Here is a 26,894-nt window from a genome sequence, read left to right as displayed (position 1 = left end):
AATGGTGGTAGCCTATTACAGATTTCAAAGAAATATCCTAATATTAAAAGAGGAAACATAAGCTGGACCACTACAGATCATATCAATGCCATAATGAATGCTCAAATATTGTAGCCCATAGTTTATAGCAAGCATCATGTTTTTAGTTAGATTGTGCCATCTATCATATACAGTCGGCTTATAGGGCTGTTATTTTTACTAAAGAAGATGTATTGTTTGAGCACCAGAACTATCGAAACTGTATTGGGTAAAAAAAACACACACAATATCGGGATCGAATCGATCGATACTCAGAATTTTGGTATTGAGATCGGAACGGTTCCAAAAAAATGTTATCAGTGCATCCCTACTTAAATTCGCCAATTTTGTAACGGCATACAGTTCACCGGAAGCGTTTTGGAGTGCATTGACAACTAGACTTTTGCTTCAGAACCTGTCTCTTTTGCCCAGTTTGCGCAGTTCGTTTGAGTTATGTGAATCCAGCAATCACAATTGGATCTGTGCCAAACCAATCGGTCCAAGATTGCCTGAATGAGGTGGTCTGAGCTCGATTGAAACGAACTCTGGAGCGGATCGATTGTATTGAGAAAGGATACGATCCGAGCCCGGTCATGTCACAGTGTTTTATGGATATGTAATAGGCATACGGCTATATGAAGGGAGAATTATGAGTAGGGCGGGAGGTCATTTAAGACATCTGTAGTCTCTCGCAAATACACAGACTTCCGGATTCCCGCAAACGAGTGATAATCTCCCGGTAATCGCTCCTCTCCCTCCCGGTCCTCAAATACATTGCACACCCTTCTTACCCCTTCCCGCCGCATCCCTTTTTGCTCTTCAGACATGTAGCGTGCACCCCATCAAACACCACCAAACCAGCGCAGCTGAGCAGGACTCTGTAAAATAAACCGTGAAACTGAAATGTGGTTCAGAACAACTGAATCGATTCACAGGTTTGAAAGCATCCTTAAAGTAATTTAATTACAGTAATTAGATACTGTGTAACTAATTACACCCAGCGCTGCCCATGATGCCTTTATGCTTGCCTTGTTTACAGTTGGTTGCTAGGTTACCAATACCACAGTCAGACACCCCTTCTGAAAAAAAACAGCTTAAACCAGCCTAGGCTGGCTGGCTGGTTTAAGCTGGTCGAACCTGGCTGGTTTTAGAGGGGTTTTGGCCATTTCTAGGCTGGTTTCCAGCCATTTCTAGCCCGGTCTTAGCTGGTCAGGGTGAGAGATGACCCGCTAAAACCAGCTTGACCAGCCTAGCCATCCAAAACTTGCTATGTCCAGCTTAAACCAGGCTGGTCAAGCTAGTTTTAGCTGGATTTAGCTGGATTTAGCTGGTCATTTTCCAGCCTGACCAGCTAAGACCAGGCTGGAAATGGCTGAAAACCAGTCTCGAAGTGCCCCAAACCCCTCTAAAACCAGGCTGGTCAACTAGCTAAAACCAGCCAACCATCCTAAGCTGGTTTAAGCTGGATTTTCCAGCAGGGACTGTAACATCCGAAAAAAAATCGGCTAATTCACATTCATTTTCTTTCCTTTATTTTGCGCAAACTTTTTGCGAAGGATTCGCTTGACGTTAGGATGGAAACCCAGCTACTGTCTGGAGTGGGTTTTGTAGGGTTGTGGCTGTAGATGATCTCCAGATGAAGCTGTTTAATGAGTTTTTAGCGCTGCACGTCGCTCTGGATGCGAGTCATGCAGGGTTTGGAGGAGATGAAGGGCTAAAGTTTTGATCTCTGCTGGAAGCCTGTCTGTCTTTCTCTGTCTCTATGTGTCAGCGTGTCTTGGGACGCCATTAGAGCTCAAACTTCTGCTCGCAAACAATCAGAGAGAAGCCAGAAATCCAGCAGAGTCACACATTCAGGCTCTTGCACTGCGCTAACGCCATTAGCCATACGCTATACAGACAGATGCACGAGTGCTCTTTGAAGATAACATAGGCAACATGTCATTACGATGCACGCTTTTGTTGTTGAGTGATTTGCTGCATGTGAAAGTTGAGTTGGTTGCGGGTTATTATTGTCTGTTGATTAATCGGGAATATAGCACTTTTTTGGGGGGGGATTTAGTACATTTACATTTTTAAAAGGCAGCTTAACCACTTAAACTCTGCAGACCCGGTACTGGGTCCGTGACGTCATCGACTTTCGCATTCAGATTTAAAGGGCTAGCGTTGCACCAGACCCCCATAAGTGGTGTCGTTTGAAAGTGTAGAATCTATATTTTATGCACATATGCATCACTTTGGTTTTTATTCTACTGTATAAAAGTTATTTACACTTAAACACACAGCATTTTGGATACCCGAGCTAGGTATTTTACATTGGTTCAATTTTATATTTTTTTATATGACACATGTACAAGTTATAGCTCGAATCAAAGCTCTTGCCGGTGCTCATACAGTTCTAGCAATCTTTTTACAAAATTATATTCATATGCCAAACAGCTGTTGAATGAATTGTGGTGTTTCCATGGCGCAGAAATGTAAACAATACATTTATGATCACTAAGCAGCCCCAGATAGCACAGACAGCTGTCATCTCTTACCTTATGCTGTGCGCTTCAGGGCCATTCTCCTCTGTTTTTGAGGTGATGTGCATAAGTAATCCTTTTATATGTCTGCCGGGGTCCAAACACAGTGAATTATGTTTGATCAAACAAAAGAATAGTGAAATATGCAAACAATGATCGATCCCTGTCGATCAATTGGAATACAATAACTTTTGCATAGATTATGGAAGAGACATTTCTCTTTTTTCCTATGATTACAGACATGTGCTGGAACCACCAAAATTAATTACAGCACGCTAGACCACACAGAACCTAAAAGGTACACTTTCAAATTTGAGTTTATAAAAAAAATACAAAAAGCACCTGTTTTTTTAGGTGTTTATTATAACACAGACGACATATACAGTTATTTTAAACACTTTCAATAGTGTTTTATGAAAATTCAAAGGGTTTTCTTTAAAATGAGACCAAATTTTTGCATTTACACCTCTGCACGTGGATTTGGGAAGCTTTTAAATTTGGGTTGGCAAAATCCAGGCGGAAATCCCCAAATAGCTGCAGAGTTTAAGTGGTTCAAGACGCCTCTCATATAGATAATTGTTGCATGTTTAAGATGTTGAAGTTGGGATGCTGTAACATTTAGGTGAGACAGGTGTAATGTGTGTGACAGATCAAGGATAAGGCACGAATCATTTCTTTTATTTAAGCTTTTTACTTAACGGATGAAACAATATGTAACAATAATAAATTGGGGGAAAAAAAGAAATAAACATTTACAATTATTATCTTTAAACTAAAACAACAAGTGTAAGCCAAATCAAAGACATAAACAAAACAATCCTTAAATCTAAAGTCTAAACTAGGCGTCAAAAGAAACACAAATAAAAACCGAGATCTTCAGTGTATACAACACCCGAACTAAACTAATTAAACTACAAAACTCAAACTACACAGGTGGCAAAACACTCAAACTGATCTAACAAAACATCAATCTAAACTTAAAACTAACAAGTCCGTCAAAGCTTAGTTTAGACTCAAACAACAACCATCACATTATGTTACTTAAAGCCAATGAAGTTCAACAAGCAAACTCGAATTACCACAGTAAACTGAGATAATAAATCACTGAATAGACGAAGCAGTGCACAAACAAATTCCGTGGAGCACAAATGGTTCGCCGAGGCAGAGCGCACACCACACACTGGTCTGTCGGGGCTTTAAATCCTTGCGGCTCGCCCTGGGATTGGTGGAACTGAAAAACGTCATAATGATGATGGACAGAATGAAAAACCAGTAAGAAACCTAAAGGGCTGAGTAAATGGAGAGGAGGGTGGAAAAAAAGACAGAAGGAAAACATCAATCATAACAGGAATGAAGTCACCTGCATTGCTCAGGTGTGAGTTTTTTACAGACTTCAACATTGTGTACAAATCTTGATGGTTCTGTGGGTCTCATCTATCAAATCTGAGGTTTAATTTGTATTCTCTATTGGATTCACATCAGGTGATTGGCTGGGCCATTTTACAGCTTTATTTTCTTTCTCTAAAGCATTTGAGAGTTTCCTCGGCTGTGTTTTGGATCATTGTCTTGCTGAAATGTCCACCCTGGTTTCATCTTCATCCTCCTGCTAATGTAGATGTTGGACTGAAGCAGCTGATTTTCATTTACACTGAGGAAGAGCAGAGGTTTGCTGAAGAACTACTGAGAGATTTCAGCTGCTGTCAGGGCCTTCCCTGCCTTACTAAACCTTCCTTTCCTCATGTGTTCAATAATGTTTCCCTGCGTCGTTTCATTTTATTACACATAACCTAATATGAAAACTAATTAGATTTACTTTCTTTTCATATATGTATTTCTTAAGTTTTTATCAACATCTGGTGAAAATTTAAAGAAAAAATTAATTGAATACATATTTAAAAATGTATTATTATGATATTTGATCTATTTAATTTCGATTTGTTTCATTTGTATTTGAAGTTTGAAACAAATGCAACATTAAATTATTTCTCCTACGTTTTTTCCTCGTAATTTACACACCACAGCACAATTTTTTTTATTTATACATTTTTTTTATAATGTAATCTCGTAGCCTGTACACACGCCCTTGAGAGCACTATTTTTCTGTGATCGCACTCGACCAAACCTGCAGAGATGAAACATGACTCTGTAAACAGCGTTAATAAATGTGAGTTTCCCTGTAATAGAGAAGCCAGATCTCAGAGGCCGCAAAACCAAACGCAGCCAAATGTAAACGTTCATTAGCTTCAGACTGCAAGCCTACAGCTCCACCCTAATTACGGCTAAAATCATCCTTTTTTTTTTCCTCCTTCGTCCGGCCGATGGATGGAGAACGAGAAAGGAGGAAAGATTTCTTCTTTTTCCCCATCATCCACTAATGGATGTGCAGAGATTAGCGTTGAAGTGTGTGTTTGCATGTGCGGTTTTCAGCTTCATTCGCTTCTGATCGGCTCTTTCATCACAGACGCTTCACTGAACGCTTTAAACACCAACATTTATTTATATTCATTTATCACGAGGAGTGACCACACACACACACACACTCCAAATTTTCATCCGAACGAAGATTGCTTTCAGCATATTTTTAGTAGCTAAACACAAGAATTTTAATAAATAATTTATTGTAACTCGTTGCATTTTGTCATAACTATACTTTACATTTCTTACTTGGAGTGTGTCAGAGGGTATTTGTGTCACCCAAAGCCTTCTGTTGTGTTCTGATGTGATTGTTTTTGACTGTTGTAGCTGTGAAATCACTTAAATTAGTCAGCATAGTGATATGGAGATGTAATGCTCTCAAAACCCGCTGAAACTACTTTAGCTGTGCATTTATAAATAACCACACACCTTAGATAGATGATCAGCCAATCAGAATCAAGCATTTAATAGCTCTGAATAGTATAAGGAATTATTGACAATGAGTCATTGAATTATTAGGAAATAGTGCAGACCTGAAGTGTGATATAGAGCTGTAATGCAGTCAAAAACCTGCCGGAACTACTTCACCTGTATATATATTAGAAAAAAAAAAAAAACGGCTCATCTTAGAGTGCTCATCAGCCACTCAAAATCAAGCATTCAACAACTCTGTATAGTATATATAAAGAATTATTAATGATGAGTCATTGAATTCTTAGGAAATAGTGCATGCCTGCAGTGTAATATGGAGCTGTAATGTGCTCAAAAACCTGCCGGAACTACTTTAGCTGCGTGTTTATCAGAAAATAATGGCACACCTTAGAATGCTCGTCAGCCAATCAGAATCAGCATTCAACAGCTCTGTATAGTATAAGTACAGAATTATTGACAATGAGTCTTTGAATTAGTAGGAAATAGTGCACACCTGAAGTGTGATATAGAGCTGTAATGCGCTCAAAAACCAGCCGGAACTACTTTATCTGTGCATATACCTGAAAAAACGGCACATCTTGATTGCCATTCAGAATCAAGCATTTGACAGCTCTGTATAGTACAAGTAAAAGATTATTGACGATGAGTCATTGAATTATTATGAAATAATGCACACCTGAAGTGTGACATGGAGCTGTAATGCACTCAAAACCTGCCGAAACTACTTTAGCTGTGCATTTATAAGAAAATAACCGCACACCCTAGAGAGATCATCAGCCAATCAGAATCAAGGATTCAACAGACCTGTGGTATAATTTGTTACATAAAGTAGCTACAGAAAAGCTGTTTCTCTTGCAGTTATGTGTATGTACAAAGCTATCTCACGGCAGTTCGTAACTTTTTGATTTAGTGGCTAATTCACATAAACTCGTATGATCTCATTCGTACAACTTAGTATGATTTGCTCATCTCCCAGTAATGTTTGAGTTTAGGGGCGGGGTTGGGTCCCACGCCTTTTTTTAAACCGTACATGTTCGTATGACTGAACAAATTTATACGGATTAGCCACTAAACTGACAAAACGTAAAATAGTCAAGTTTCCTCGTGAGATCAGCCTGATATATATCGCTTTTTAACATATTTTTTTCAATTAAACGGGGTATCTTTTTCAAAGATTTATTGCCTACAAACTCATGACGTTGGTTGTTTTTAATTTTTTTTGTGCTGTTTTTTATTGTGTTGTAGATCACGCAGGAAGAGGGTGAGTTCATGATCACCTTCCCGTACGGTTATCATGCCGGCTTCAACCATGGCTTCAACTGCGCAGAGTCCACCAACTTTGCCACGCTGCGCTGGATCGACTATGGCAAGATGGCGGCGCAGGTCAGAATCACACGAACACTCGCTCTTCAGTTTGGAGCAAGTGCTTAATTTTACGCTTATTTTCATTCTTTTTTCGTATGTTCGTTTGTTTATTCAATCTGTTTTGCTATTTTTATTCAATTTGTTCAATCTTAAATTTAATCTTAAATTTAAATTTTAGTTTTAAATTAAGATAAAATTTAAATTTAAGATTAAATTTAAGATTGATTTAAAACTAAAATTTAAAATTAAATTTTTTTATTTAAATAAAATTGAAATTTAATCTCAAATTTAATTAAGATTTATTTAATCTTAAATTTATTCAGTTTATTTAATCAGTTTTTTGTTTATTGACAGCTGTTTACACTCTTAATACATAATTTGTCTTTTGTGTGTGTGTGTGTGTGTGTGTGTGTGTGTGTGTGTGTGTGTGTGTGTGTGTATGTGTAATATATATTTGTTATTATTATTATCAGTGTCTGAGTTGTCAGCTAGCCCCGCCCAAAGTGTAACTTCATTGGTCCAAAATATCAATCCACATACCTGTGATCTAAATATCCCAAATCATTTTTATTGGCTAATGATCATTCAATCAGATTATGGACAGAACTCTTGTCTGTTTCCATTGGTTGGTTGCTTTCAGGTGTTGTGTAGCTGTTGGCTGATGCTGTGATGATTGGTATTTTTCAGTGCACGTGCCGTAAGGACATGGTGAAGATCTCCATGGACGTGTTTGTGCGCCGCCTGCAGCCGGAGCGTTACACGCAGTGGAAACAAGGTAAAGACACAATGGTGCTGGACCACCTGAAGCCCACCAGCCTGAGCAGCCCCGAGCTGGAGCACTGGAGGAAGAACAGAGTCACCTTTAGGGAGAAGGTCCTGCGCAGGTAAACGCTTCCAAACACACTGATAGTAAAACTGCAGAAAAACACCAGAGTAGTACATCACAAACACTAGAGTAAAACAGAAAAAAGCACAAGAAAAATAGCAGATAAACACTGTGCATACCCGGCAGACAGAGTAAAACACCAGAGTAAAATGCAAGAAAAACACCACAAACATGAGTAAAACGCCAAATAATATTTCAAACGCCAGTCAAAACACCATACACCAGAAAGACACCAGGAAAATATCACAGTAAACCACCTAAGACACCACAGTAAAACAGCAGGAGAGTACTAGAGAAAAACATTAGAAAAACAACACTACAAATCCTACAGTTAAACACTAGAAAAAACACCACAATTACCAGATTAAACCTACAAAAGTGTACCACTAACACCAGGGTAAAACACCACAGTGGATTAACACTGTGAACGCCAGAGTAAAAACACCAGACAAAAATGCATGGGAACCAGAGTAAAACAGCAGGAAAAAACACCACAAACACCAGAATAAAAAACACCAAAGTAAAACTTAAAATATCAGTGTAAAACACCAGAGTAAAACACAAAAAAATCACCACAGACCAGTGTAAAACAACAGACAAATGGCAGAAAACACCAAAGCAAAACACCAGAAAAACACAGCAATCACCGGAGTAAAACAATGGAGTAAAAATGAAAAAAAAAAAACACTGCAAACACCAAAGTAAAACGCCAGAAAAAAACAACAAAGACTAGAGTAAAATATTGGAAATACACTAAAAAGACCAGAATAAATAAAACGCTGCAAACATCAGAGTAAAACATCACAAAGACCAGAGAAAAACACAAGAAAAACACTGCAAACACAAGTGTGAAACACTGGACTAAAACATAAAAACACTGCAAACACCAAAGTAAAACACTAGAAAAAATGGCAGAAAAACGGCTGTAAAAAACACCAAAAACACCAGAGTAAAACACCAAGAAAAAGGCTGCAGACCACAGTAAAACTCCAGAAAAAACACTGCAAACGGCAGTATAAAATAACAGAAAAACACAGCAAACACTGGAATAAAACTCCAGAAAAAACATAACCAACACCAGTGTAAAACAGCAGAAAAAATCTGCAAACACCACAACATACTAGGGTAAAACTTCAGAAAACCACCACAAACCACCACAGTAAAACACTACATAAACAAAAACAAAAAACTGAATAAATAAGCAGAAAAACAACAATCACTTTGATAAAAGAAACTCTGCAAACACCAGAGTAAAACAACAGAAAAGCACATCAAATACTGGAGTAAACCACCAGAAAAACACAGCAAACACCAGTGTAAAATACCACAAAGACCAGATTAAAATACCAGGAAAAAACACCAGAGACCAGAGTGAGGCACTGCAAACACCAGAGTAAAACACCAGAAAAAAAACACTGGAAACACCAGAAAAAAACACACCAGAAAAATCACTACAAACACCAGAAAAAAAGCACTACAAACACCCGAGTAAAACACTGGAAAAAACACTACAAATACCAGAGTAAACACCAGTAAAAACAAAAACCTAGACCAGAGTAAAACTCCAGAAAAACACTACAAACTCCAGTGTAAAACAACAGAAAAACACAGCAAACACTAGAGTAAATCTCCAAAAACACACCACAAACACCAGAGTAAAAACACCACAGATCAGATTAAATCAGCAGAAAAATACCACGCATATCAGAGTAAAACATCAGAGTAAAACCCCAGAAAAAACACCACAGACCAGAGTAAAAAAGCAGAAAAGCATTGCAAACACCAGAGTGAGTTCACATTAAATGTGATTTTAAGTATTCATGTAATTAAATTAAGTCTCGAATGGAGGCACTAATGCAATTAAATAAATAAATGCAAAAATCTCTCTGGTTGTGCTGTGTGTTGTAGAGCTCAGGCGAAGATGAAGCAGTTTCGGCGTCTGAAGCCGGAGGACCTGAAGGTGCTGATGGAGGCGGGTGTGGAGCTGGACATGGAGGAGTACCAACGCAAGGTGGAGGAGCATGACGAGCAGCGGCGCCAGCAGAGGGACGAGCGCATGGCCAGAGAAGCCATGCTCACGCTGGAGGCGCTGGAGAGAGAAGAGCAGGAGCAGGCCGAGGCAGCGCTTCGAGGAGGAGGAGGTACAGCAACATACAGCTGAAGATAGAATTATTAACCTTCCTGAATAGTTTTTTTTCCAATTTCTCTTTAACGGAGAGATTTTTTTTCAACACTTTTCTTAACAAAATAGTTTAATTACTAAATTCTAATAACTGATTTATTTTATCTTGGAAATGATGACACCAGAGTAAAACACTTGAAAAAACTGTACAAACACCTGAGTAAAACACTTGAAAAAACTGTACAAACACCTGAGTAAAACACCAAAAAAACACTAGAGACCAGAGTAAAGCACTGCAAACACCAGAGTAAAACACACACAAAAAAACACAAATACCAGAGTAAAACACCAAAAAAAAACCCCACCACAAATACCAGAGTAAAACACTAGAAAAAAAACACCAGACCAGAGAGAAGCACTTCAAACACCAGAGTAAAACACCAGAAAAGCACCTCAAACACCATAGCAAAACATCCAAAAAACACTGGAAACACCAGAGTAAAACAACAGAAAATGGAAGAAAAACATAAATACCAGAGTAAAACACCAGAAAAAAACAGTACAAACACCCGAGTAAAACACCCAAAAAAAACAAAACAAAAAAACAGAGACCAGAGTGAAGCACTGCAAACACCAGAGTAAAACACACACAAAAAACCCCACAAATACCAGAGTAAAACTCCAAAAAAAACCCCACCACAAATACCAGAGTAAAACACTAGAAAAAACACCAGAGACCAGAGAGAAGCACTTCAAACACCAGAGTAAAACAAAAGGAAAAGCACCTCAAACACCATAGCAAAACATCAAAAAAACACTGGAAACACCAGAGTAAAACAACAGAAAATGGCAGAAAAACACCACAAGCACCAGAGTAAAAACACCAGACCAAAACATACAAAAACACTGCAAACACCCAAGTAAAATATCAGAAAAACACTACAAACATCAGAGTAAAACACCAGAGACCAGAGTGAAGCACTTATTTCATTGACCAGGGTTAATCAGATCAACTGCATTTTAACGTAATTATTTTGGGTTACCCGATTTTACCTGTCGGATGACTGAAATGTTGTTTGTTGCATCTAGTAACATCCCGGCAATGATCCAAAACAACTTAGCAACCATATGACACTTCCCTGGAAACCACTCAAAACATCCTGGCAACCACTCAAAGCACTTTAGCAACCATCCGGAACACCTTAGTGACCACATATCAATTACCTGGCAACCACACTGAATATATTAGCAACAACCTATTATGCCTTAGCAACCATACTAGCGTTCCCTGGAAATCATTTACAAAACCCTATCACGAAATCAGAGCATCTTAGCAACCCTACAGCAGTTTCCTGGCAAACTTTCTGAATACCTTTGCAACATTCCAGAACACCGTAGCAACCAATATAACAGTTTCTTGACAACAACACTGAATACCCTAGCAACCATCCAGAACAGGTTAAGGCTGGGTAGTCAGCATTGGTTGGCCATTTCAACAATCAACAACCCCTTTAGTAACCAATTCTCTACCCAGAGCACCAAAGCAACCAATATTTCAGTTGCTTGACAACAACACTGAATACCCTAGCAACCATCCAAAACATCTTAAGGCCTGGTAGTCAGCATTGGTCAGCCATTGCAACCTTCAACCTCTTGGTAACCAATTCTCTACCCATCAGCCAAATAAATTAACCTAGCAATGACATAGCAATCTACAAATCTCAGAACACATTAGCAACCAAAAGCCTAGCAACAAGCCAAGACTGTGTGACATGATCCTATTTCCTGTCATTTCTTTATTTCTTTTATTTCTTTTTTCTTTTCAGTTGAAGAAATAAAAGCCGATTTCCAGGATCCTCCAGTGGAGAACGGAGAAAAGAAGAAGAAAAAGAAGAAAAAGCTTCAACTCACGGATGAAATGTCCTTCCAGGAAGTGTTTGAGCAGTTCACCACCGCCAGCGAAATGCAGAACCAGAGCAATGGAGCTGCCCCTCTGCAGGTGAGGAGACTCTTTCTATCTTTTCTTTGTATGATTATTAGTAGATTGATACACATATATAATATTTCATTAAATTATTTTTAGACAAATCCGTTCACGAAGCTGAAGAAGAAGGTTGAGGTGAAGAAGAGCCGAAGGCATCCAATCAGCAAACCGCCGATGCGTTCGCCTCACTCCATCGTCAAACAGGAGGCCTCCAGCGATGAGGGTAAATACTGCTTGTATTACATTTATATCAGAATGTTTGTTTGTGAACCATTTCATTAATTGTTGTGCTAAATTAAGTGTTTTACGTAAGAATATATAAAAAAAATGGCCTTAAAATCGAATATTTCATACACGCGTTACCTAAGTAATCCTAGTTTTTGTTTGTAAAACCATTTTATTGTTACGTTATTTTATTTGTTTAAAGTCCATTTTTATTTTTAAGATGTCCTGAAAAACAAATATCATACACAGAAGTCTCTAAAACTATTTTTTCATGCATGTTTTATAACATCATCTGAGTAAACATTTTTTTTTGTAAATACATGCTGTTAATTGTTGTGCTAAATTTAACGTTTTACATACAAACAGGTTTGAAAGATGGTTTTAAATCAAATATCATATGTTTAAAACAATGAAACCATTTGTAATGAAGTTAACGGCCCTCCGGGAAGGAGGCGGAGAACCAATGCAGTTTTAAATTATTTATTAACTGCCGTCTAAACCAAAACAAACGGATGGCAGCTCCTCACGGAGACTGCCGTCAAACTGAAAGCAAAAGTAAAACAAAATGCCCGGGCCCGGTCCTCTCTCGCCTTCCTCTGCCATCGTTTCTCCTCTTATAGTCCAGAGCTCCTTCCGTGGGATTCGAGGCCGGTGCGCACAACAGGTGCATCCACTTTAGCGGCGGCCTCATTCCTTTCCCACGGCTCTCAGCCACGCCCCCTTGCCACACCATTATTTTATGCAATAATTTTATTACATAATCTTAGAAACCTTGATTTTGTTTGAAAAACCATTTTATTAATTGCTACGTAATTTTATTTGTTAAAAGTACATTTTCAGTTTTACGTTAAATGAGTTTTACGTAAAAACGGTTTCGAAAGATGTCCTGAAAATCAAATATCATACATAAGTTTATGAAACCATTAATACATGCATGTTTTATTACATCATCCGAGTAAATCTCATTTTCGTTTGTATAACCGTTGTGTTAATTGTTGCGCTGCATTCAACGTTTTAAGTATGAACAGATTCGAAAGATGGCCTTAAAATCAAATGTCATACATGTTTATGAATCCATTATTTCTTGTGTTTGTTTCATTACATCATCTTAGAAAACTTGATATTATTTGTAAAACCATTTTATTAATTATTACGTAATAATTTTTAAATGTATTTTTATTGTTGCATAAACGTTTTTATAATAATTTTCATGTTAAATTTAACATTTTACATAACAATAGATTCCAAAGATGTCTGTAAAATGAATTATTGTACATAAGGTTTATGAAAGCTTTATGCAAATGTCTCATAACATCATCTGCCTAAACTTTTTTTGTCTTTAAAATCATTTTTAATTGTCACGTTTAATTTAACGTTTTGAAAGATGTCATTAAAGTCAAATATCGTAAATAAATGTTTATTATTATACTATTATTAAATTTTTGTGTTTCTTTTCAAATTTATAAAATACATAGTTATATTCTTCGTATGTGCATTCTTGCAAAAAATCTCATGTAAAAACTCATGTAAGAATATCTTTGCAAAATATTCATCACATTTTTTTTACTTCCATAAGGAACCTTATTCATTCGTAATTGTTTGTTTAACAATTTCTATATTCGTTTTTGCGTTAAATTGACTGCAAGATTTTTGGTTGGAAGATCCGCAAAGATTTCATAGATTCATTTTATATTTCATGAAGTGATGTGCGACATTTAATTTTAGGTATGCTGTTACGCAATTTTTTTCAATCCTCCATTTCAAATATAAGAATCAAAATAACGTTCGCAAAAAACAATCATGTTCTTTGAGTTGTTCATACAACTATTGAACTTTTTATTTAACTTTTTTATTAACTTTCTTGTCACTCTTGAAACATCAATGCCATATTTTCACATTTTCGTGAAATGACAAAAGAAACATTCCACTTTTCGTTGACATCCTACATTGACGTCTCGTGGTAAATTTTTCCACCGAGAGCAAAAGTTGTTAAAAGTTAGATTCATTTTTTCATTTCAGAGCCGTTCTGCTTTGCTGGAGAGATGTAGTTTTGTGTTTTTGTTTTGTTTGCGAAAGTGTACTCGCCGACACAAAGAGCAAAAGCAATAACATATGAAAGAAAGCAGCCACAAACAATCAGCGCTGTATAAAAGCCAGCGGCTGAGAGACGGTTATTGATTTGTCGGTGTGTGTTTAGAAGCAGACAGACAGATGTAAAGCTGCACCGCCTGCTGGCACTGCAGGAGGCAAAACACAGGGCCGAGGGGCATCAGAGAAGCCCAATACACCTGAAAACACCAGCAGAGTTCAGATTATACTGCACTCGTCTGCTGGAAACTCTTCAGCTAGTGTTCATCAGCCGCAATCATTTTCTATCCCTGTGGGGTTTTTTTTTGGTAGTTCCATCCATTCATCCATATTTCCATTCATTGTTTGTCATATTCCATCCATTCTTTGTTTTATTCATCAATCCATCAAATTTTTTTGGTAGCTTCATAAATCCTTTCATCCATCCATGCATCAATCTATTCATCCATCCCAACCATTCATCAATCTATCCATTTTTTGGTAGTGCCATCCATTTATCTATCCATATTTTGGTAGTTCCATCCATTGATTAATCCACCCATCTCATCCATCCATCAATCCATTTTTAGTAGTTTCATCTGTCTATCTATCTATCTATCTATCTATCTATCTATCTATCTATCTATCTATCTATCTATCTATCTATCTATCTATCTATCTATCTATCTATCTATCTATCTATCTATCTATCTATCTATCTATCTTCATCCTTCCACACATCCATTCATCAATGAACCTATTTTTTGGTAGTTCCATCCATCCATTCATTCATCCATCCATCAGTCCTTCTATTTTTTTATTCGGTCATTTCATCTATCCATCCATTCATCCATTTTTTGGTAGTTCCATTCATTCACTATTCATCCATCCATCCATTAATCCATCCATACATTCATCAATCTATCCATTTTTTTGATAGTTCCATCCACCCATTCATTGTTTTCATATGCCACCCATCTCTTAATTTATCCATCCATTTTAGTAGTTCCATCCATCCATCAGTCCTTCCATTTTTTTATTTGGGCATTTCATCCATCCATTCATCAATCTATCCATTTTTTGATAGTTCCATCCATTCATTGTTTTCATATTCCACGCATCTTTTGATTTTTCCATCCATTTTTTTGTAGTTCCATCCATCCATCTTATCTGTTCACCAATCCATCCATTTTTTTGGTAGTTTCATCCATCCATTCATGTATTCATCAGTTTTTCTTTAGTTTCACCCATCCACCTGTTCATCAATTCATCTGCTTTTTGGTAATTTCATTAGTGCATCTATCCATTTATCCATCCATCCATCAATCATTTTTTTGGTAGTTCCATCCATCCATTGTTTTTTTATATTCAATCCTTTGATTATTCCATCCATTTTTGGTTGTTTTATCCATCCATCCTTACATTCATCAATCTATCCATTTCTTTGTAATTTCTTCGATGCATTAGTCCATGCATTTTTTGGTAGTTTCATCTGTCCGTCCATTCACCATTCATCCATCCATTCATCCATTAATCCAGCTACCATTTATCAATCCATGCATTTTTTGTAGTTCCATCCATCCATTGTTTTTAATATTCCATCCATGCTCTGATTTATCCATCCATTTTTGCTAGTTCCATCCATCCATTCATCAATCCATCCCTTTGGTAGTTATATCCATGCATCCATCTATTCATTTTTTTGTATTTTCATCCATCCATTTATTTTTGTAATTTCATCGATGCATCCGCCCATCCATTTTTTTAGTAGTTTCATCTGTCCGTCCATTCACCATCCATCCATTATACCATCTACCATTTATCCATCCATTTTTTTGGTAGTTCATCCATTGTTTTTCATATTCCATATATCCTTTGATTTATCTATCCAACCATTCATCAATCCATCCATTTTTTTGGTAGTTTCTATTTATTTTCCATTCAGTTTTTTTCCCTCCATTGTAGTGTGTGTGTCACTTCTGAATTGTGTAAATTATAGTCAAACTCACATGTGTCTTTATGGCTTCTCTGTGTGATATGCAGAGCTCTACTCAGGGCTGCCAGTAGGTGGCGGTGTCACTCACGAAAGCAAGAAGCCCGAAGACAGCGACCTGTGGCAGAACCGTTCGCCGAACTTCCTAGCCGAGAAACAGTTCAACGCGGCCATGTCCACCATTGAGCCGTACTGCGCCATCTGCACGCTCTTCTGCCCGTACACACAGGTAACGCATTGCATATGTAAAATACATGCATAAATAGGATCACTATTTCACTCCCAAATGGGTTCACGCACAGACACACACAACATATGGCATCATTAATAAAGTGCTTTTGTCTTCTTATTTGCATTATTTCATGCACGTTATATTCAGTTATATTAAATGTTGATTAAATTCAAGTCAAGTTGAGCTTTATTGTCATTCTGCTACATGTGCGGACATGAAAGAAGAAAGGAGGGGGAATTATATTATAAAAAATATTGTAGGAAATACTGTGAAGAATTCCTTGCTCTGATATAATTTGAAACTAAATAGCAGTAAATGAATAAACAAATAAACTCTCTTTTTGTTTATTTTCAGTCTGTGAAGGACCCCTTCCACATCTCGGACATGTCTGGTCTGGTGTCGCGGGTCGGCTGCCGCACTCGTCCGCTGGTTCCTGAGATGTGCTTCAGCGCCGGAGCCGAAAACATGGAGCCGCTTTCCTCAAACTCCCACATTGCAGACGACGGCACCAGCGTACTGCTGTCCTGCTCCGGCTGCAACCTGCAGGTCCACGCCAGTGAGTGCAAACACACCTCACAAACAACGCTGAAATGAATGGAAACTCTTGATCTGAAGGTCTTGCATTAAGTTGATCATGTTATTAAGGGCTGCGTTTGAATTGTTTTATTATGTAAACAGTTTTGCCATCCATTCATCATTAATCCATCCACCTGTTTACTTTTATTCGTTTGTTCATCCATCCACCCATCAATCCATCCAGGGCTTAATTTGTGCCGGAACACACCGTTGCCCCAATCTGTTCCTGGACCTCACAATTTACAAATTAAGCACTGAATCTATCCACCTGTTTACTTTTATCCATTCGTCCATCCATCCACCCACCCATCAATCCATCCATCTGTTTATTTTTATCTATTCGTCCATTCATCCATCAATTTATTTAATTTATCCATCTATCCATCCATCCGTCCACCCATTCATGATATTGTTTTGTCACCCAGCCATCTTTTCAGTGTTTTCACCATCCATGTTTTTTTACTTCATCCATTAAGCACTGAATCTATCCATCTGTTTACTTTTATCCATTCGTCCATCCATCCATCCATCCATCCACCCACCCACCCATCAATCTATCCATCTGTTTACTTTTATCCATTCGTCCATCCATCCATCCATCCATCCATCCATCCATCCATCTATCCATCCATCCATCCATTTACTTAATTTGTCAATCTATCCATCAATCCATCCCTCCATTTACTTAATCCATCCATCCATATTATTTTTTTTATCACCCAGTTATCTATTTAGTGTTTTTAATACGTCAATATATATTTTAACTTCATTCATTTACTCCATCCATCCATCCATCCATTGAATCCATACATGAATCCATCCATCTATCCATCCATCCATTGAATCCATACATGAATCCATCCATCCATCTTTTCATGTTCTCTATTTATCCCTCCATCTTGTTGCTTTTATCTATCCATAATATTTTCATTCTTTCCATCCATTAATCAGTGCATTCACCTGTTTACTTCTACATCTGTCCATCTGTCTTTTCAGTTTTTCAATTCATCCATCCATTTAAGTTTTTTCTATCAACCTGCCCATTCACCCTTATTTAAAATTTTATCCATCCATCCATCTGTCCGTCCGTCTTTCCATCCATCGATTTTTTTACTTTTATCTATCTATCCATCCGTCATTTCATTTTTTCCATACATCCATTCATCCATGCATATTTATTTTTTTAGTTATTTATCCATCAATCTTTTCATTTTTTTCATCCATTTATCAATCCACCCACCTGTTTACTTTTATCTATCTGTCTATCCATCTTTTGAATTTTTTCCATCAACCTGTCCATTCACTCGTCTTTTTAATTATATCCATTTTAATTTTCATCCGTCCATCCATTTATCAACCATCAATCCATCCACCAGTTTACATTTATACATCTGTCTATCCATCCTTCCATTTTTACATCCATCCATCCAACTTTTTACTTTATCCATCCATCTTAAATTTTTTTCCAACCATTAATCAATCCATCCACCTGTTTACTTTTGTCCATCCATCTGTTATTTTTTTTTCCATCAGCCTGTCCATTCACCCATCTTTTTCATTTCATCCACCCATCCATACATCTTTTCATTTATTTTCATCCATCCATTTGTTCAGCAACCCTTCAATCAATTTACCTGTTCACTTTTATCCACCCGTCTGTCCATTTTTCCCATCCATCTATGCATTTTATTGTTTTTTTAAATCCATCCATTCCCCTCTTTTTATCCAACCATCCACACGTCCATCATTATTAAATATCTCCATTCATCATTTTAGCCATTTCCTCTCCTTCCTCCCGAAACAGGTAGTAGTTTTCCTCACTCAACATCCGTCACCTATTTATTTGCTTTCTCCAACATCCAATCTCCATGCCTCCGTCAGTGCGAGTTAATAAAGGGCCTTGATTTCAGTCTTAATCTGTTCTGCGGGCCCTTCCAGAGCCTCCGACCCTTCAGTCCAGCCAATTTACCGTCAGTCAGGCTCAACTTGTTTATTTACGCAGCCAAAGTTTTCCAGCCAGTGTAAGCCGCGTAGCCAATTAGTCCGACTTTATACGGGCTATTCAGATTTTTTGCGAGTGTTCGGTTCATCGAAGTGACGCCGTGCTCTGATTGGCCCGCTTTTAAAACGAATCTCCAACTTTTCCTGATGTTTTTCTGTTTTCCAGAAGCATCCGGCCGTGATATTTGGCATTTGGATTGACGACATGATTATTTTTACACTCAAAAGAACGACGGATGAACTTATGCGTACAAAATGTATACATATAAACGCAAAAAAAGCTGGAATCTGTGTGGTTCTTTAGCAGTCGTTCGCTCCGCGTGACTGATTTATGAAGTATGATTGCTCTCAGACGAGCCGTCGTGTTTTTGGGCTGCTTTTAGCGCCGCTAATCAGTTTAGCGTCACTCCGTTTTCACTCCGTCAAGCTAATTAAAGTCATCAGTGTGTCGTGAGGAAAACTTGCTCATATTTTACCTCCGCTTCTGTCGCGTTCTGTTTGAGATTTTCTCTGTAGCAGCAGCACGGCTTATTAAACTGATGTTTCTGCCTGGAGAAGCTGATGGCAGAGGACCAGCGTCTGATTGAAATGAGGGATATTTGTGGACATCGTCTCAAATCTATACATTTAGTGTCTGTGTTTACTTGCAGTGCACAGAATTTTTTGTTTATTTATGTAGTGCGTTTCACACATGATGGTAAATTAAAGTGTGTTACATGAATCAACAATGTATAGAATAATAAAATAACAACAGAATAAGTATAAGAAATAAAAACAACACAAATAAAAATGAGTTAAAAGAGTGAAAAGGGAAAAATAGATGAGTAATGTTACAGAACACATTAGATATATCTCTGTTTGTCTGTTTTGGTTATTTTATTAATTTCAGTGCTGCTTTTTTTGTTTTTTTACTTTTATTCATTCTTTTCTTCTGTCCTCCTTCACTTTTGTTCATTCCTTTTGTTTGTCTGTTTAATTTTCTGCTTCATTTTTTGTACTTTCTATCTTGTGTAAAACAGTATTTTATTTGTAATTCTTAAATATTTCTAAAATTTTGTGTTTTATGTAATTTTTATTATTTTAATTAAATTTAATTTATTTGTTCATTATTTTTAAAAATAGTTTTTATTTTTTGTAAGGTTTTTAATTTAGTTACTTTTTTGTACTTTTCCTGTGTAAAACAGTGTAATTATGGTAAATATTTATAAAATTTAATGATATTTTGTATTTTTATTAAAATTTATATTTTTCTTTTGATGTAATTTAATTTATTTGTTCATTTCATTAATTTTTTTGCTTTTTTGTTTTTATTTTTCATGTTTTTTTTCGTTTAGTTGCGTCTTTTTTGTACTTTTCTTGTGTAAAACTTGTACTTGTAATTTACATAACAAAATTTGTTAAATATTTTTTAAAATATTTATAAAATTTAATGATATTTTGTAACTTTATTTGAACTTTTTTATTATTTTGATTTATTTTATTAATTTTATTTTTTCATTCAGTAATTGTTTTCTTGTTTTTGGTTTTTATTCATTTGTTTTTATTTTTAATGATGTTTTTTGTTCATTTTAAACTTTGTTAGTTCCCCCATTTTTATGTGCAATTATTTGCTTCATATCACTCTATTTGAATCTCATGTGTTATTTAAAAGTTTGTTCATTAGCTTTATTTGATTTTGTTCTAATAATAGTAATTATTAACATTATTATATTTGTTCAATTTATTATTGAATCATTTTGCTGTTAACCCAAGTTTTATGTAAGTGATAATCAGAGTTAAGATTAATCAGAGACCACAACTGAAAGGTTTCACTCAAAAACACCCTTTTACTATGGTAAACCCTACATTTTACTCTTCTAATTCACAGTCAAACCCTTGAGTTAAGATTTTGACCACAATTAAAAGGTGTCACTCAATAACACCCCTTTTACTATGGTAAACCCCAACATTTTACTCCTTTATTTACAGTCAAAAACTTGAGTTAAGATTTTTGCCACAATTAAAGGGTGTCCGTCAACACCTTTTTTACTATGGTAAACCCCAACATTTTGCTCCTTTATTTACTGTCAAAAATTTGAGTTAAAATGTTAACCTCAATTGAAAGTTGTCACTCAACAACACCCCTTTACTATGATGAAAAAACATTTTATGTCTTTATTTACAGTGAAAACTTTGAGCCAATATTTTAACCACAAATAAAAGGTGTCACTCAACCTTTACTATGGTAAAAAGCAACAGGTGTCACGCGACAACACCCCTTTACCATGGTAAAAAAACAACAGGTGTCACTCAACAACACCCCTTTACTATAGTAAAAAACAACATTTCACGTGTTTATTTACAGCCAATATTTTAACCACAAATAAAAGGTGTCACTCAACCTTTACTATGGTAAAAAGCAACAGGTGTCACGCGACAACACCCCTTTACCATGGTAAAAAAACAACAGGTGTCACTCAACAACACCCCTTTACTATAGTAAAAAACAACATTTCACGTGTTTATTTACAGCCAATATTTTAACCACAAATAAAAGGTGTCACTCAACCTTTACTATGGTAAAAAGCAACAGGTGTCACGCGACAACACCCTTTTACTATGGTAAACCTCAACATTTTACACCTTTTTTACTGTCAAAACTTTGAGCTAATATTTTAACCACAATTGAAAGTTGTCACTCAACAACACCCCTTTAATATAGTAAAAAACAACAGGTGTCTCTTAACACCCCTTTACCATGGTAAAAAACAGGTGTCACTCAACAACACCCCTTTACTATAGTAAACCCCAATATTTTACTCCTCTAATTTACAGTCAGAACCTTGAGTTATTATTTTTCCCACAATTAAAATGTCACTCAACAACACCCCTTTTACTATGGTAAAAAACAATAGGTGTCACTCAACACCCCCTTTATTATGGTAAAAAAACAACAGATGTCACTCAACAACACCCCTTTACTATGGTGAAAAAACAACAGATGTCACTCAACAACACCCCTTTACTATGGTGAAAAAACAACAGATGTCACTCAACAACACCCCTTTACTATGGTGAAAAAACAACAGATGTCACTCAACAACACCCCTTTACTATGGTGAAAAAACAACAGATGTCACTCAACAACACCCCTTTACTATGGTGAAAAAACAACAGATGTCACTCAACAACACCCCTTTACTATGGTAAAAAACAACATTTTACTTCTTTATTTACAATCAAAACTTTGAGTCATGATTTTTAACCACAATTAAAAGGTGTCACTCAACAACACCTGTTTACTATGGTAAAACCTAACATTTTGCTCCTTTCATGTGCAGCCTATATGCTGTAAGACACTCCAAACACACACCAGCACAGCATAAAACAGTTGTCCCCATAAAAACACTGGAGAATTGTGTTGATTCATCTTAAATATATTAATTTGAACAAGCAATGAAAATAGTTTTGAGTGAACAACACCTTTTTACTACGGTAAACTCCATTCATTGTACTCCTCTAATTTACAGTCTGTACGTTTCTCCAAACACACAGCGGATCTCGGTTTCCCTGAGGTGTTTTAAACGCTCCAGTTCCTCTCACAAACGCCATAACGAAACCGTCCACCAAAAAACCAATAAGGAATCACTGCCACTGGATCCATTACTGCCCAAAAAAACACCAACAGCAGCTTGTTTGCTCTCCGTGAAGTGAAAGACAGCTTGTTAGCTCAACCCGTCTTCGCCGCCTCGTTTCTTTGTCCTGCTATTTTTCAGACTTTCGCTCAAACTCGCAGGCCGCCTTTATGAAAACGCCTGGTGTTTTTGTGCACGTGTGTGTTGTGCATATTAAAGCGCTGCCGCAGGCTCTGTTTGCGGCCATTCGGGCTCCCGCTGTTAGCGTTTAGCTGGTGGACGCAGCTGCTGAAAGCTGGTGATTTCGATAAGACGAGGACGGTGGAAAATGACAGCGTGTCAGAAAAACGGCTTTAGCAATCGTGCGCTCTTTCACCTGTGTGTGCTCCTGAAAGATCTGCGCTGCATCTAACCACAGTACAAACCAAAGTAATTACTGAACACAGCAGCTTCTCCTGCCTTTTTCGAGACGCATGATCAAAATACCGTTCACGTGTTTTGGATTTCTAAGCTTTTTCTCGACAGCGATTCGTAATTTTAGATGTCTGAATGTACACTGACCGGCCACTATTAATAGGTACACCTTACTATTGCCGTGTTGGACCCACTTTTGCCCTCAGAACTGCCTTTAATCCTTCGTGGTATTGATTCAACAAGCTCCTGGAAATATTCCTTAGAGATTTTGCTCCATATTGACATGATAGCATCACACAGTTGCTGCAGATTTGTCAGCTGCACATCTATGATGCCAATCTCCCGTTCCACCACATCCCAAAGGTGCTCTTTTGAATTGAGATCTGGTGACTGTGGAGGCCATTTGAGAACAGTGAACTCATTGTCATGTTCAAGAAACCAGTCTGAGATGATTCACACTTTATGACATAGTGTGTTATCCTGCTGGAAGCAGCCATCAGAAGATGAGTACACTGTGGTCATAAAGGGATGGACATGGTCGGGTTGGCTGAACCGTTGATACAAAGCAGGATGGATTCATTCTTTCATGTTGCTGACACCAAATTCTGACTCAACCATCCGAATGTGGCAGCAGAAATGGAGACACATCAGACCAGGAAACGTTTTTCCAATCTACTAGGCGTACCTAATAAAGTGGCCTTTTGACTTGCACAGCAGAAATTATTATTATTATTATTTTAGTGGGATTTTAATAGGTTTTTGAATAATAAATGTATTTACAGATGTTTATACTTACCTTCTAATAAGTATATGTTGGTTTATGCCAAAAAGGCGGGGCTTTGCCTTTAAAAGGCAACCCCAAACTCAAATTAGGGGTCAGTTAATCTGACGAGCGAGCGAGCGAGCTACTGTGGTGCCGTAAGCAATTTTTGACCTGTCTGTGTATAATAGTTTGGTTGGCCATATATCATTTGTTTACTGTTTATTTGCTCTTTTATTTTGTTATTTTGCCATTTTTTTGGGCTATTTTGGTTTTCCCTACCGTATACTGTAAATAAACCATCACATTGCATGTTACATCAGCGAGTAGTGCCATCATTTTTTTTTTTTGAGGTTTTTCCTCACTTTACCAGCACCCACTAAGAGCCTTCGCGGTTCATCAACCTCACATTTGTCCATTATAATTAATAATTAAAATTAATTTGTGATTCTTTTTCCCATCAGGTTGTTACGGCGTCAACCCTCAGACGAAACAGGAGGGCTGGATGTGTTCTCGGTGTACTACGGTGGCGTGGACAGCCGTAAGTATTGAAACGCTTTTTACTCAAACATGATTAATTTATGGTCATTGTTAAATATCAGTATATATCGTCAGCAATTATCGATAGTATTGGTACTTATTGTTAATTATTGGTAGTTATCGTTAATTATTAGAAGTTAGCTTATCATTATCTGTAGCATTGATAGTTATTGTTAATTATCATAGTTATCATACTTACTTTGTTATTGTAATTATCTGTAGTTATCAGGAATTATCCGGAAATATCTGTAGTTATTGTTAATTATTGGTAATTATCAGTAATTGCCTATAGTGATGGTGCCTATTGGTAATTATTGGTAGTTAACTAATCATTATCTGTAGAATTGGTAGTTATTGGTAATGATCATAGTTATAATTACTTGGTTTTTGTAATTATTTGTAGTTATCAGGAATTATCGGCAAATATCTGTAGTTATCGTTAATTATCGGTAGTTATCAGTAATTGCCTATAGTGTTGGTACTTGCTGTTAATTATCGGTAGTTATCAATAATTATTGGCAGTTAACTAATCATTATCTGTAGGATTGGTAGTTTTTGTTAATTATCGTAGTTATCAGTTATTATCTGTAGGTATCTTTTTTTATCGGTAGTTATCAGCAATTAAGTGTAGTATTTGTACTTACTGTTAATTATCAGTAGTTATCGGTAGTGAACCAATCATTATTTGTAGGATCGGTAGTTTTTTGTTAATTATCGTAGTTATCCGCCATTATCTGTAGGTATCTTTAATTATCGGTAGTGAACTAATCATTATCTGAAGGATCAGTGCTCAATTATTTATAGTTGAGTTATTGTTAATTATCATTAGTTATCGTTATTTTTTGGTAGTTATCGTTAATTATCGGTAGTTATCATTCATTATCTATATTATTGGTACTTACTGTTAAATATTTGTAGTTATCAGTAGTTAACTAATTATTATCTGAAGGATGAGCAATCAGTGCTCAATTGTTAATTATCGTAGTTATCGTTAATTATCTGTAGTTGTCAGCCATTATCAGGAAACATTTGTAGTTATCGTTAGTTATCAGTAATTACCTATATTGTTGGTACTTACTGTTAAGTATCGGTAGTTATCATTAATTATTGGTAGTTAACTAATCATCTGTAGAATCAGTAGTTTTCGTTAATTAACATAGTTATCAGCCATTATCTGTAGTTATCTAATTATCGGTATTTATCAGCAATGGACTATAGTATTTGTACTTACTGTTAATTATCGGTAGTTATCAGTAGTTAACTAATTATATGAAGGATCAGTGCTCAATTAGTTATAGTTAAGTTATCGTTAATTATCGGTAGTTATCGTTAATTATCGGTAGTTATCATTAATTATCTATATTATTGGTACTTACTGTTAAATATCGGTAGTTATCAGTAGTTAAGTAATCATTATCTGAAGGATGAGCGATCAGTGCTCAATTGTTAATTATAGTAGTTATCTAATTAATGATAGTTATCAGCAATAATTAGGAAATATTTGTTGTTATCGTTAGTTATCAGTAATTACCTATAGTTTTGGTACTTACTATTAATTATCGATAGTTATCGGTTGGTACCTAATCATTATCTGAAAGATCAGTGACCAGTGCTCAATTGTTAATTATTATAGTTATTGTAGTTATCCTAATTACCTAGTTATCATACTTATCTGTAATTATCTTTAATTATATGTGGTTATCGTTAATTGTTGATAAATATTCATTGTTTTGATATTTGTAGGCCTGCTGTTTGTGCAGTTTAAGAGGCGGAGCGTTGAAGAAAACCACAGATGAAAGGTCTGATTTCATTATTTCTGTCATATTGTATGTTTAAAATAAGGCTAATTTACGAAATAGACTTTATTTGTAAATTGTATGTTTGGTGTGTTTTTCGTAGATGGGTTCACGTGATCTGTGCCATCGCTGTAGCCGAGGTTCGTTTCGTTAATGCTATTGAGCGTGAGCCTGTGGATGTGACTGCGGTCCCTGAAACCAGGAAGAGTCTGGTAAGTGAAAACACAAACTACAAAATTACACTAAATTGTATTGGCTCAGTTAGTTGTTACATTGTTTATTTGCTTGTTGTGTTTTTTTTTTTTTATTCGATTTTTGGCATGTTTCAATCATCGTCTTTGTTCACTGCTAATTGTTTTTTGTCGTTTAATGGTTTGTTTATGTTTACCTGTATAGTTGCATTTACATCTAACATTTTTAAATGCTTTTTTATTGGGCTTTTTGATACATATCAGCATTTTACTGTTATTTTTCCGTTGTATGTGTGAGTCAAAAACTCATACAACGAAATTAAACTAAATAGTTTTGGTTTAGTTACTAATTTGTGCGTTTTTTTTTTCATTGTTTATTTGCTTGCATTTTTTCTATTCGATTTTCATTTGTTCTTAGCATATTTCTACTATCTTCTTTGTTTACTGCTAATTTTTTTGTTGTTTAATGGTCATCCTCTTTGTTAGCTGTTTTTTTCCGTTTAATGGTTTGTTTTTGTTTATCTGCATAATTGTGCATACATTAAAATTTTAAATGCCTTTTCTGATACATATCAGCCTTTTTTGCCGATATTCGCATACAGTAAAATTGAACTAAATTGTTTTCGTTTAGTCGTTAGTTTGAGCATTTGATTTTTTCGCTGTTTATTTGCTTGTGTTTTTTAAATTAGATTTAGTTTGTTTTTGCATGTTTCTATCAGCTTCTTTGATAGCTGCTAA

The 26,894-nt window shown here is 36.2% G+C and overlaps 1 protein-coding gene across 3 annotated transcripts in view; it reads left to right on the top strand.

Annotated features, from left to right (window-relative positions):
* kdm4b (lysine (K)-specific demethylase 4B) overlaps window positions 1-26,894 on the top strand; it is an 814,203-nt gene that overhangs the window by 43,711 nt on the left and 743,598 nt on the right. For 2 of the 3 annotated variants that reach the window (XR_015521213.1, NM_001082805.2), the window contains 10 exon segments: window positions 6,636-6,773; window positions 7,443-7,639; window positions 9,550-9,782; window positions 11,590-11,762; window positions 11,847-11,970; window positions 16,083-16,261; window positions 16,619-16,820; window positions 24,094-24,170; window positions 25,913-25,968; window positions 26,069-26,177. Coding sequence is in view for 2 of the 3 variants with exons in the window: in NM_001082805.2 (NP_001076274.2) it covers window positions 6,636-6,773; window positions 7,443-7,639; window positions 9,550-9,782; window positions 11,590-11,762; window positions 11,847-11,970; window positions 16,083-16,261; window positions 16,619-16,820; window positions 24,094-24,170; window positions 25,913-25,968; window positions 26,069-26,177 (1,488 nt within the window). In the remaining variant the exon portion in view is untranslated. 3 annotated transcript variants of the gene reach the window in all.

Source organism: Danio rerio, chromosome 22 (genome assembly GCF_052040795.2).
Source record: "Danio rerio strain M-AB ecotype USA chromosome 22, GRCz13ab, whole genome shotgun sequence".
Classification (NCBI taxonomy): Eukaryota; Metazoa; Chordata; class Actinopteri; order Cypriniformes; family Danionidae; genus Danio; species Danio rerio.
Note: the sequence above shows the minus strand (reverse complement) of the source record. Positions and strands in the feature narration are given on the sequence as shown.